Genomic DNA, 13374 nt, shown 5'->3' on the forward strand with positions numbered 1-13374 from the left:
ATCAGTGATGTAGAAACACACCAGCAATAGTAAGAAAAACCCATTACAGTACAAATAGGACTGTGGGGCAATGCTGGTCTGGAGCCATAAGCTGAGTATGACACTGGTCAGAAAATTACAGCCAATGCTTCATTAGCAAGAACCCCTAACAGCTGTAGAGAGGAATGAACTTCCAATGAAAAGAAATCCCTCGTGGAATTAGAACTCGGAGGATTTTATTGTACTTTGCCACCTAACTTTTTAGGCGCCTGCGTTCAAACAGGTTCTGTAAACAAGATGAGTGTGGCTCTACTACTAACTGTGAGGAAAAGAAGCTTATAGAAACGGACATTTTTTTCTGCAGATACTAACAAAATTTAAAGGGTACATAGATCTTGTAGCAACTAAGCTTCTAGGAATCTAATAGAGAAATACTAACACTATGCAAAAACGGTAGATTTTTCATAGAAAAACGAAAACATAAAGTTGATTAACTGAAAAGTGATCGATTCAATTATGGCAAATCTGTACTACAGAATGCTATGTACCTCTTGTAAAAAATAAATAAATGTTTGTGTTGATGTGGAGGGCAGTCCTCAAAGATACATAATTATCCTGTTGTTTTGTAAATTGATAGGTTTTGTATATACTAGACTGAAAGACTAGAAAGTTCAAGATCAGTTAATGAGTTAATTTTGGTTTTAAGGTGAGATTTTTCTTTATACCCTCTGTATCCTCAGTTGACTGAATGTGAATTACCTTCAAAATTAACATCTTCATATACTTTTATCTTCCGGCCCAACACTCTCAATATTTCTCATTCCTTACCTTTCTGCCCATGCTAAACTTCCTTCTGGAACACCTTCCCCCAGTCTGCCAGGCTGTTTAAAGGTAATCTCTTCCAAAACATTGATCTCACTGCTCACATTCCAGAGAGTTATTTCTCATTTGTCTAAGTACCTATTATCCTTGAAGTCTTTCCCAGGCATTTAGAATCAATTCCAGTTTGTACCCTAGTCTTTGCTATCCATGTCAAATTTCATGTGTTTCCCACTGACTCGGTAATAGGCTTCTCCTAGAAGAAACCAAGATTTGCTCAACTTTGTGACCCCCTACAATGCTCGGCATGATAGATGCTCAATCAATGTATGCCGAATTAATGGGACATTTTTGCAATTCAGTGCTGCTAATAATTTATAAAGAGATCAAATAATTCACCACTTTATTTTCAAAACTTTATTTATATAGAATCTTCAGAATGTTTCTCTTTAATTTTGACGAGATAAAATCCCAAAGTTTAAAATCAGACATTTTATAATATGTCACACTTAAGTATGGGGAAGAGAGTTCAATCATTTTGAGAAAAAGCTTTCATAATTGTACAAATAATATTTACAATATTCTTTAATATAGATATAGACAACATGGCATCATTTTTAAATGTACAAAATAGTTTAAATCATTGTATTGTATTACAGAACATTTCAATATTTATATAAAAGAAACCCAATTAATATTGGTAACATTTAGGGAAAACAACAAGTTTATCAATAATCATAAACTTATACATAATACACAATTTACATGTCAAATCCACAAATTTAAAGATGTGAGCTACCTATTGAAATCATGCTAGAATCTAAATACTATTTAATTCATAGGTTGAAACAAACGTTCTGATATACCCTATGAAACAGGAATACAAACTATGAAAACATATTTAACATCCTTAACTTCTAAGAGACTACTTTAGGAAACCTCTAAGATAGAAAATCAGGCATTTCCCCTTGAAATTAAAAGTCCTTATGAATATATTCAGAAATATACTCAAAGAAAATAAAAACAAGCTATCATGACTTAATTAGGGGGATACAATATTCTGTCTTGTTCCAGAAAGGATTTAAGGTGGCTTAAGAGATTCAGAAAATATCAGAAGGCACAAATTACAGATTAGATGAAAAAAGAGAAACAAAGAGTTTGGAAACGGCACACATTAAATCATTTAAGAAAAGGTCAGGAATGAAGCTGAAGTATGTTACATTATTCTCCACAGTGATTTCCTGGAAATATTGCAAAATTTGGTATTGATAAGAAAATTATCAACAAACTACTGGTAAACTGGAGATGCAGATCAAATTTGTTAAATTTTATTAACCCTGATAGATCAGATGATGATAAAAATGTATGTGCTTTTTTCTGTGCTCAGGTGAAGTTAAGTTTTCCTAACTACCGTAATATGTGACTCTAGATTTACTTCTAGTATTGGCAGAGAAGAGTGTGGATTTATAAAAACCCAAAGTTTGGTACCCAGACTTAATTCCTACTGAGAAATCCCTTAAGTGGGTGTCTGCTGATGACTTAAGGATAGGTCGCTACATTTCAGGTGTTCAGGTGTCATATGGCTCTTATTTAGGTACAGGAAAAGCATCAATCCTAGGGCGTCCTGACTATATCAATTCTTCCAGGTCTTAACAGCTCACCTCGTTAGGACCCAGCGAGAGAAAGAGGATGAGGTAAACTGAAGAGTGAGAGGTCTGCTCAGGTTGGCATGTTGAGGCCACAGTCTCCTCTGCTGCCCAGACAACTGCAAAGGCTCTGACCCTGCTTTCAGTTTGCACATCACAAACCTCACCCGACTCCTGTGTAGGAGAAAAGTTACAGAGAGAAGGCTGGGCAAGCTTTAACCAGCTTCTGGCAAATCTGAATGGGTCTGTTCATCTCCATTCTTCAGGTCCTGCTTTCCACAAATGGTAGAATTAATGACCTGTACCTCTATGCTGAGAGCTAAGAAGTATAGGGAATGGGGATGAAAAAAAGGACTCAAGAGAAATGAAGGGAGAAAAAGGGGTAGGATATGTGGCAAGAGTTTCAAAATCACGGATTAAGGATCAGAACAAAAATACCTACCTAAAAACGAAAACTAATCACTGCCTGCTATCTTGTTTTTTGAGGATGAGTGGTCCCAGTAATACTCCTGGATTTTAAGAACGAAGTTCAATCTATAGAACTAAAGCTGCGGGAACTGCAATGTTCTTGGCTGGGGTGGCAAAGCAACTGTAGGGTTTGTGAAGTGGGTTTTACAGGGGAGGGACAGTGACTGCCGTTTTCTAACCACACCCTTCAGGGTCAACTTATCTGTTAGGCACTATGCTTCAGGCCCACAATACTTTTAGAGGCCATTTTTAGAGGCCCATTTTTAATTTCAATTTCTTCTAAATTCAGAAGAAGAAAAACCAAACTTTTGGATTGAAGGACATGTTGATATATAGTAAATTCATTTTTATACAAATACAATTGTAATTTTTATTTTTTTTTATGAAAGAAGAGGTCCAAAAAGGCAAAACTGTCTAAGGCCCATGAAAGTTATAATGCGTCTTTGAATGATTAATGGGCCAAGGCTAGAATAATGGAGGGGGAAGGAGTCTGATTTGTTGACTTCATTCCACTAATTTTCCTTTTTCTGAATGTTACTTTGAGGTTAGATTTTTAAAGAGAGCTAAATCTAACAATGGCAAAGTACTAGTGTCAATTTCTCCTAGCCAAGCTGGAAAAAGAAAAAAGTCAAGTTCATTACTTTATTGTCATTGTGTAATAGTAAGACTCAAGTCAGGTCGAAGAGACCTGTTTAAGACCTATCTCTGCCCTGTAAACATCACTGGAGGTAGGTTTCCCTTTGAGACCCTGCGCGGGAACTTCCCGAACTCCACAGCCATTCAGTTCTAGACTTCCTCTAGGTTCTCCCAGGCCCTGGCGTCAACTACCCTCAGTAGCCCAAGGCTGGCAGTGACAGGAATGTGGGTACCTGCAGTTGCAAAAATGTTTTAAGAATATGGTAAGAGAAAAAAGGAAGCAGGGAGAATGAATGAGGGAGGATGGGAGGAAAATATCACAGCTTTTAATATTCTAAAATTACACTATCCAAAAAAAAAGGGGGGGTGGGAGGATTTATACTAAAATGGTAACTGTAGTTTTCTAGACACCGTGTTTTCCCGAAAATAAGACCTAGACGGACCATCAGCTCTAATGCGTCTTTTGGAGCAAAAATTAACATAAGACCCAATATTATATTATATATATTATAATATATATATATTTTATATATATACCCAGTATTATAATAAGACCTGGTATTATTACATTATATATTATATTATATTATACTGTGTATAATATAATGTTATACTGTGTATAATATAATACTGGGTCTTATGTTAATTTTTGCTCCAAAAGACGCATTAGAGCTGATGGTCTGGCTAGGTCTTATTTTCGGGGAAACACAGTAGTAGAATTGAGATATTTTTATTTATGCTTGTTTTTTAAAAAAGTATTTTACATGAAAAATGTACTTTATCATCAGAAAAAAAAAACTACTCAGTAATATTATTTGAAAAATTGTGCTCTCCAAGCTCTAAACACTGAGGATTACCATGATTGAGTTCCTCATAGTATGGCTTAGTAAATATGGTTAAATACTGGCATGCAGAGAACCCAGATTTGAGAACAGAACTTTTAACAATTTCCATTATTTTTCATCACCCAAACTCATCAATATTACAGTGAAATGTCAGTCACACAAGTTATAATTAATACCATTTTCTAGGATCTGTTCCAATGTACAATGAGGAAAATATGTCAAAAGGAAGAGTACAAATGAATGAATTACTACCTCTTACAAAATCACAGACTTTTGTACTTAGAAGGAAATACTAAATCACAAAATTACACCCTTGAATTACAGGTGAAGAGCCTGAGGTTCTGACAACTTACGTGATTTTTATCATTGTCACACAGCAAAGCTGGTAACAGAATTAGGGTAAGAATTCACATTTCCTGATTTTTGGTCTAGAGATGGTCTAGAGATTTTTACACCCCTGGTTCCATAAGTAATTGCTTTGTAAGTTACATTTCAATGTTTATCCTAAATGCATATAGAGAAATAGAAAATACGACCAGTTTTCATTAAAAACACTTGCTAATTTGGGAACTGTACCATCTCAAGACATAAAATTCCAGATGAGCAGTCCAACAATTAGGATGAACCATAAGATCTTAGACCTGGAAGGATGCTAGGAAAGCAACTCAGACCTCAGTTACATAAACATATAGGCCCAAAGAAGGTCAGCTTATCCCCCAAAATCACAAGGTTGAGTCAAGACCCAGGTCATCTAAAAATGCCTTACTGCTCATTCCAATTCTGCCTTATTGTTCCTTGGCGACTGATTACAATCCAAAGTAAAAATACTGAATTATACCCAGATTAGATGTAATAAACCTGTTATTAATAAGAATGCTTAGAAAATGGCTATATATCATTTCTGTAGTTAATAGAAATAAACTAAAATCTGTTAGGATAAATCAGGAAGCATGCCTGCTTACTTTTATTTGAAAATGTACTTAAATGTAAATCACAATTCTGAGTTTTGTTGTCTGAAGATGATGCAAGAGACCTTTCAGCGTCTCAGGCTCATGCATCTGAAAATAAATTCTAAACGTCTGCAATTCTCTGGAGCAGAGGTTGGAAGATAATGTGCAGCAACATGTTCTTTGGTGAGGGTTATGAGTTAAGAATGGTTTTACGTTTTTAAAAGGTTGTAAAAATAACATAAAGAGGAATAACTGATAGACACAGTATGTGGCCTGCAAAGCCTAAGTTACTGGCTAACTGCCCCTTTACATAAAAAGTTTGCTGACCTGTTTTAGTTTCAGAAAGTATATGAAACTGGGCTGTATATGTAATGTGTCCTGGAAGGCTTTTTTGTTTTTTAAATTAAATCTCTGATTTATTTAAGCTTCATTTTAATTTGCCTCTTTCTCCTGATAGCAGGTAGTAGGAAAAAAATCTAGTGGGATGATTATGATTACCTGTGTTCCAGTTAAATGAGGTTTTATCACACACACTAATGTAAGTGGAAATATAGTTGAAGCAAATTATTTTACGTATCTGAAATCTATACAAAATGTTTCAGATAGCTGAGAAAGTGCCATATCCTGTAGTATCATTATAAAATAAAATGGAAGCAAATACCTATTATTATAAAACTGGCAATTTGATTCTCTCCTTTGGGTCTCTTCTCTGTTTTGAAGATTTTCTCCTTATGTCTGCCCTGGCGTCCCAGGGCATATTGTTAGATTTATGAAATCAGTAGCTCTCACCCACGTTAATTACCTCAGTGACCACCCACCCACATCTCACTTGCAACCATAAGCAAATCTCACCAAACACATGGAAAGAATGGAAGTGCTCCTAATGAGACATGAGATACCCAAAATGGAATGACTAGTTCGGGAGAAATAAAAATTAAAAGAAACAACCCTCTTATTAACAGAATACAGCGGTAAGGCAGACAGCCCTTTGAGTCTACAGCGCTGCTTCCTGGCCATGGCAGGACCGGAACACCGCGGCAGACCCGACTTGACACAACATTGATCTTCACTATGTGAAAACCAGTCCATATGTTTTTCTTGTCACATGACTTATGTTGCAAAGTTTGGATTTTATGAACTAGAGAAAAAATATCAAAATAGGTGCCACTGCTAACTATATTACAATAATTTCAAGGTTGTAACTGAAAGAAGGATCTATTGTGTCAAGATTAAAAGGTCTTACTTTAGAATAATTACATTAACAATTCCGTTGGACCCGCAGAACAGTTCTCTTCAGCCACTCCATTCTCTTGCTTGCTTTTATAATTGGAAAGGAATAAATTTTCTATTTGAGTCAAGAATTCTTCAGCAATGAAGGAATTTGTCACTTTGCTCAGAGTTTTCCTCAGACACTCCAAAAGCTGGTTGAAAGAAGATTTATATTTAAATACACAAAAAGTCTTAGAAGAGGGTTTGCATTACTATCCTTATTTAATGACAAATCTCACGTTTTCTAAATCTTACATTTTCTAATGCTCAATTAAGAAACAGTCTCCTTAAGTGTGGTTGAAGGTAAACTTGTGTGCAGCTGGAGTGTAGGAAGTCACTGTTGAGGAGTCCTTGGGTTAGTTCCTCAGGAAACCAACCTGAGGTTGTATGTGCATGTACGATGCTTTCTACTTTGGACAAATATGTGACTTTGCTCCTTTTTTTCAATAATTACAAAGCAAAATAATCCTGTAGGATAAAAAAAAGAAGTCTGTGTACATACAAACACAGGACTCTACCATTTCAAAATCAGGATGCGAGAGTCTATTTCCTGAGAACTGTGCGTATTAATCTTCCAACAAAACAAAGATAAAGTGGTTAAAGATAAAGATAATAGAAGGGGGCAAAAATATTAAAAGAAACTCAGTATGTTTAAATTTTCTACTTCTAAACTGCTACCAAAAAAAAGAAAAAAGAAAAACGAAACACGTTGCCAATCTGCTGTTATTAACTCATTATACTCATAAACAAAACCAGAAGCAAAATAATTCAGGACTCTTATTTCCTACCAGAAAGTTAAGTAAGATGACCATTTAAATTTAATTGCTAGATTTTTATTACCATTCTTAAAAATGATTAATTGTTAAAGCTAAATGGAAACATGGCGCTTCTGAATTTTAATAAAATGAGAAAAATGTTCTCTATTGTGTACAATAATAATCTGCTAAGAAATTTATCAGCCAACACTGACAAATTTATTCTAAAATAGTATTATTTCTATATGCAAGTGTGGGCAACAAGACACATTACTAATTATCTCCTAGAAATTAATTTTAGAAAGAAAAAAGCAATAAAGGAAATACACAGAAAATGTATCTACAAAGCATTAGGCATCATGGGAAAACACATCGAGATGAATAGCTTCAGAATCTATGAACAATGGAACCAATTAAAATGAAGGCAGCTTACTTTCTGCAAACAAGTCAGGTCAGAATCCCGGCGAAAGATTTTATCCATGGGGACACTGCTGTTAGAAGAAACAGGAAAACAAACTGATGAAACCAATGCTATAAACTAATCAGTTCTGTAATAAACTATCACTGATGCCATACATCACAATTTTATATTTAACTTGGGTTTTCTCTAAAACATAATTTAATGAGAAATACTGCAGATGTGCAACCGTCTCAAACCACAGCACATACCTATGGGATAGCCGGTATTTTTCTATTATCCATCTTGTCTTTTCAAACACTAATCCCCACCGAGGTTCTTCTAACATCTGTTGTACTTCAAATTTGTAAGGTAAACCTAGAAAAGCACAAAGAAGCACATTTTCATCAACTATTTCTTAAAACTCCAATCTCCTTTTAATTACTTAAAATTCCCTTCACTATTTTCCAACACAGCTTGGCAGACCCGCTGAACAGCACTTTAAACATAGTGGGTATTCGTTAAATATTTATTGCCTTGCTGAACTTGGTCCACCGAGCATATTAATGCCAAGCGATTACTAATAATAAAGAAAAGTGAAAGTGCCCTTTGCATGACAATTCTATTCAAGGAACTGTGAGAGGTAAAATGATCATATAGTTTATTATCCAAACCAAGAGACTTTTTGAGTGAAAGGGGGTACTATTAGTAACTGTGCCAGAACCACAAGCAAACCAAGACATACTCCATTACAGTGATTTTTTTTTAAAACATATTACTAAGCTTACAACGCTATGAAGTAGGTAGCATTATTCCTATTTAACAGATAAGAAAATTGAGGCTGAAACAGGTTAAACATCCTGTTTAGACTAGTAAAGTGGAAGAGAGTGAATTTTAAATCCTAGCAGGATTGCCTGACTTGAGCCCACAAGCATTCCACCTCCCTACAGGTGCTAATCTAAGATTAAGACAGGAACTAGGAATAATTCTGGAGAGCTAGCAACTGCACGAGTCAAAGCTGTCATGCTAAACTCTAAAAGAAAGGACCCCAAGGGGTGGATGGCATGTACACAGGTAGAAAGGAAAAAATACCAAAGGATAAGCCTACTTAGAAATTTCTCACATATCCTTCAAAATCCCCATGTAACTGTACTTGAAGTGTATTAAAAAAAAGCTCAGCTCGTTCATTACCAAAGGCCAATACCATAATAACAGTTACATAATGCTTACTATGTGCCAAACTTAAAGTGCTTTACATATATGTAAGGCCACTTAAATGAACCAGCTGCCAATACTGTCTCCCCCCCCCACCCCACCTTTTTTTCTTTTGATGAGGACACTGAGACATAGAAAAGTTAAATAACCTGTTCATGGTCACATGTAATTAGTTAGCTCTCCCCTTTCATGCTTTTATTGAAACTTGATTCATTCATTCGTTCATTTATGACATTCAATATTATTTTATATTCATTTCAGGTGTACAGCATAGCGGTTAAATATTTATATAATTTATGAAATGATCTCTATGATTAGTCTAGTACCCACCTGGCACTACACGTTACAATATTATTGGTATTTCTCTATGCTGTACTTTTTATCCCCGTGGTGATTTTGTTACTACCAACCTGTATTTCTTAATCCCTTCACCTTTTTCACCCACCCCTAAACCTCCTCCCATCTGGCAACCATCAATATGTTCTCTGTATCTATGAATCTGTTTCTGTTTTATTTTGTTCTTTAGATTCCACATATAAGTGAGATCATATGGGATGTCTTTCTCAGTCTGACTTATTTCACTTAGCATAATACTCTAGGTCCATACATGTTGTCACAAATGGTAAGATTTCATTCTTTTTTATGGCCAAGTAATACTCCATGGTATATACGAGTATGTACCACCTCTTCTTTATCCAATCGTCTATTGATGGGCACTTTGGTTTCTTCCCTATCTTGGCTATTGTAAACAGCACTGCAGTGAACGCAGGGGTGCATATATCTTTTCAAATTAGTGTTTTGGATTTCTTTGGATAAATACCCAGAAGTGGAATTTCTGGTTCATAAGACAGTTCTATCTTTAATTTTTTGAGGAACCTCCATACTGTTTTCCATAGTGGCTGTACCAATTTGCAATCCTACCAACAGTTCACGAGGGTTCCCTTTTCTTCACATCTTCACCAACACTTGTTTGTTGATTTATTGATGATAGCCATTCTGATAGGTGTGAGGTTGTTATCTCACTGTGGTTTTTATTTGCATTTCTCTGATGATCAGTGACATTGAGCATCTTGCCATATGTCTACTGGCCATCTGTATGTCCTCTTTGGAGAAATGTCTATTCAGGTCCTCTGCCCATTTTTTAATTGGATTGTTTATTTTTTTGGTGTTGAGTTTATGAGTTCTTTATAAACTTTGGATATTAACACTTTATTGAATGTATCATTGGTGAGTATCTTCTACAACTCAGTAGGATGCCTTTTCATTTTGTTGATTTCCTTTGCTGTGCAAAACATTTTTAGTTTGATATAGTCCCATTCGCTTATTTTTACTTGTTTCCCTTGCCCAAGGAGATATAGCGGAAAAAATATTATAAAGAGCAATGTCAGAGAGTTTACTGCTTATGTTTTCTTCTGGTTTTATGGTTTAGGGTCTTACATTTAAGTGCTTAATCCATTTTGAGTTTATTCTTATATACAGTTTAAGAAGGTGGTCCAGTTTCTTTTTTTTTTTTTGCATGTATCTGTCCAGTTTTCCCAGCACTATATTTTGAAGAGACTGGTTTTACCTCATTGTTTTTATGCCATGCTGTTTTGATTACTGTAGCTTTGTAGTATAGTTTGACATCAGGGAGCATCAATGATGCCTCCAATTTTATCCTTCTTTCTCATAGGAAATGAATTTTAAATTCCATTTAATTCTAATTAATTTAAATAATTATATGTGGCTAGTAGCTACTGTAGTGAACAGCATCAGAGTAGAGGTTCACTCCCAAAATCCAGCAGAACATGAGATTAAGAAATTATTTAAATTGAGAACAAGTCGTGATTCCTCTTTTCGTAACTTTTTGTAGAATTATACTAGCTAAAGAATGATGTATATATATGTACAACGGACGTTTTGGACTAAAGTTAATGTCAATACTATTCATTCAATAAAAAACCTCAGGAGGTATTGTTAATCAAAGCTTTAAAAAAATAATCCCAGAATCTCACACAAGCAATAGCCTGCGTTTTTTTTTAATTGAGATATAATTGTCATATAACTTAGTAAGTTTGACGTGTACAAGGTGTTGATTTGATACATTTATACATTGCAATATGATACCACCTTAGCACTATGGCTAACACCTCCATCATGTTGGCGGACCTACAGAAGGCGGACCAATTCCTAGGTGGAAGGCAATCAATTATGTGCTACTGGACAAAGGACAAAGCAGACAGTTCCTGCTCTTTGGGGCTCACAGTTTAGTGAGACGTGCTATATAGATAAATAACCATTTACCAAGACAAATTACCAAGACAAAGTGACCATGAAGGTAGGAAACAAGTGTAACAGATGCACAGAGAACTGAGTAAATAATAGTAAATGACATGGAGGTAATGCTGGAAAGTTTTTACCATCTGAATGACATCATTAAAAATGAAGAGAAATTAATTTAATAAACAAACCTTCACTTAGTACCTACTTTATGCCAGGCCTTGTGCTAGAAAATTAGTATAATTATAATATCTACCTTCAAGGAGCTCATGAGCTAATGGGGAAGAGTGAAATGTGCAGTGACAGTATCCAGAGGACAGAAAACTAGAGCAGTGACAGTAAGAATGATGAAGAGAGAATAAATATCCTAGAGATGTCAGTTGTTTCCTCCCATCACTTCCTTTCCATCCGCACTTCCTTCTCCTAGTTGGCCACACTAATTCACAGAGTTGATTGGACCACAAGTGGACATAAATACCAAAGGAACCAAATGATGGGCCAAACCAACCAAATTCTTTCTTGAAATAGAATGGAAACTAAGAGATATAAAAACAGAGTTAAGCATTGTTAACCCTAAACTGAGAGGTCACGGAGAGCTGGCGGTAGGATGGTGGTTTTTCTTTCTATTTTTTTCACTTGTATGCCACTGCAGAAAAAGCCAGTCTGCATTTATTTTGCTTGTTATAGTGTCTCCAGTACCTAACACACACATTGCGTGGCTGCACATTGTAATCATTTTGCCAACACAGTGGGGACTTGAATCTAGAAGGATATCATAAAAGGGAAGAGGGTAGTTGAACTACATGGTATGCAAATAGTGATTCCCTAGTTGAGGGCACATACCTTTCCATCAAATAGTTCTGCATAGTTGTAAATTCTCTGATTTGTAAGATTCAAAGAAATGAAGATAGAAATAAGATGAAGTTGTTTTTGTTGAAAACTTACGGTAAGAGCCATCTGGGCTAATTTCATCACTTATAACCAGGCAGGTAATCTGGGAATAAGGTAAAGGATTGTTTCGATTATAGGGACTAACAATCATTCCAATGAACTTTGCACCACCTCTGGAGAAGTAACTCTACAATGAAAAGTAAAGTAATACATTTAAAAGTCAGTACTTATTCATACCAACATTTTAAATATCTAATGGAGGAAAAGGGAACAAAAAGGTGTTAAAAACTTCACATCCAAATAGCAACTACATAAAATGTCTTATACATTCATTCTGCATGCTAAATTTTTCAGGCCAAAACACGTTCAACCCAACCTTAAAAAGATCACCTGGTCTGTAAAATCTATTATTTGCCACGAATATATTTACTCATTTACTATTCATCAGCTATAATCTTTATCAATATGGCAATAATTTATTGCAAAAGTAATTGTGATTTTTGCAAATATTTTTAACCTTTTAAACCACAATTACTTTTGAACCAACCTAATACAAACAACTGCTTATACAAAAACAGTCACATATCAAACATAAAATTGCAGAATAAAACACAACTTTGTTTTTCCCAGAGATGCAAAACATATAATACATTTCTGATTATTTCAATTATCCCAGGTCCCTGCTCTAATTGTTCCCATCAATTTTTAAAGGCTCTAGGAATAATTATCACTGTTACTTTGATAAGGCTTGTCCGTATTAAACAAAGTAGTTAATTTTCCAAATGTTTAAATAAACATGCATTATTTTTATAATCAGAAAAAAATGCAAGTTATTTCTAAACTCCAGATATAAAGAATATGAGAAATGCAATACTTTGCTAGAAATGTTAAAAGTACATTTATGTTACAGAAAGCAAGGAAGGGGAAGAGAATGTGCAACCATTTACAGAACACATACACATAAGACTTACACACATACCTGGTATTTGGCTTGAGTATCAATATCTCGTAGGGAAGGATTAGGATCAAAGGCAGGATGAGAATGATACCATCCAATAACGCTATAGCCTCTTACAGCTAAGGTTTCCGAGGCCTGTGTTTGTGAGACAGGATCCATCTCACACTGCAGTCCTGTACTCAGACTGTTACATGGTTCTGCTGCACAGACCTAAAAAAGATGAATTCTTATGTGATTATACTGAAATTCTGCTAATTCTATAACTTTAATGTTTTAGTTCTTTCATA

At 35.1% G+C, this 13374-nt stretch overlaps 1 protein-coding gene across 2 annotated transcripts in view; it reads right to left on the bottom strand.

The window, feature by feature from the left end:
- Nucleotides 1-4255: 4255 nt before the first annotated feature.
- Nucleotides 4256-13374, bottom strand: part of MYSM1 (Myb like, SWIRM and MPN domains 1) — a 35723-nt gene continuing 26604 nt past the window's right edge. Inside the window, exons 16-20 of one of the 2 annotated variants that reach the window (XM_033114872.1) lie at nucleotides 13109-13297; nucleotides 12184-12316; nucleotides 8037-8142; nucleotides 7801-7858; nucleotides 4256-6764 (exon numbers count right to left, since the gene is read on the bottom strand). In XM_033114872.1, the coding sequence (XP_032970763.1) occupies nucleotides 6597-6764; nucleotides 7801-7858; nucleotides 8037-8142; nucleotides 12184-12316; nucleotides 13109-13297 (654 nt within the window). In that variant the 3' untranslated portion in view covers nucleotides 4256-6596. The remainder of the gene's footprint in view (nucleotides 6765-7800; nucleotides 7859-8036; nucleotides 8143-12183; nucleotides 12317-13108; nucleotides 13298-13374) is intronic. The other variant, XM_033114873.1, reaches the window with a different exon arrangement.

The sequence above is a fragment of the Rhinolophus ferrumequinum genome, chromosome 9 (assembly GCF_004115265.2).
Source record: "Rhinolophus ferrumequinum isolate MPI-CBG mRhiFer1 chromosome 9, mRhiFer1_v1.p, whole genome shotgun sequence".
NCBI classification, from domain to species: Eukaryota; Metazoa; Chordata; class Mammalia; order Chiroptera; family Rhinolophidae; genus Rhinolophus; species Rhinolophus ferrumequinum.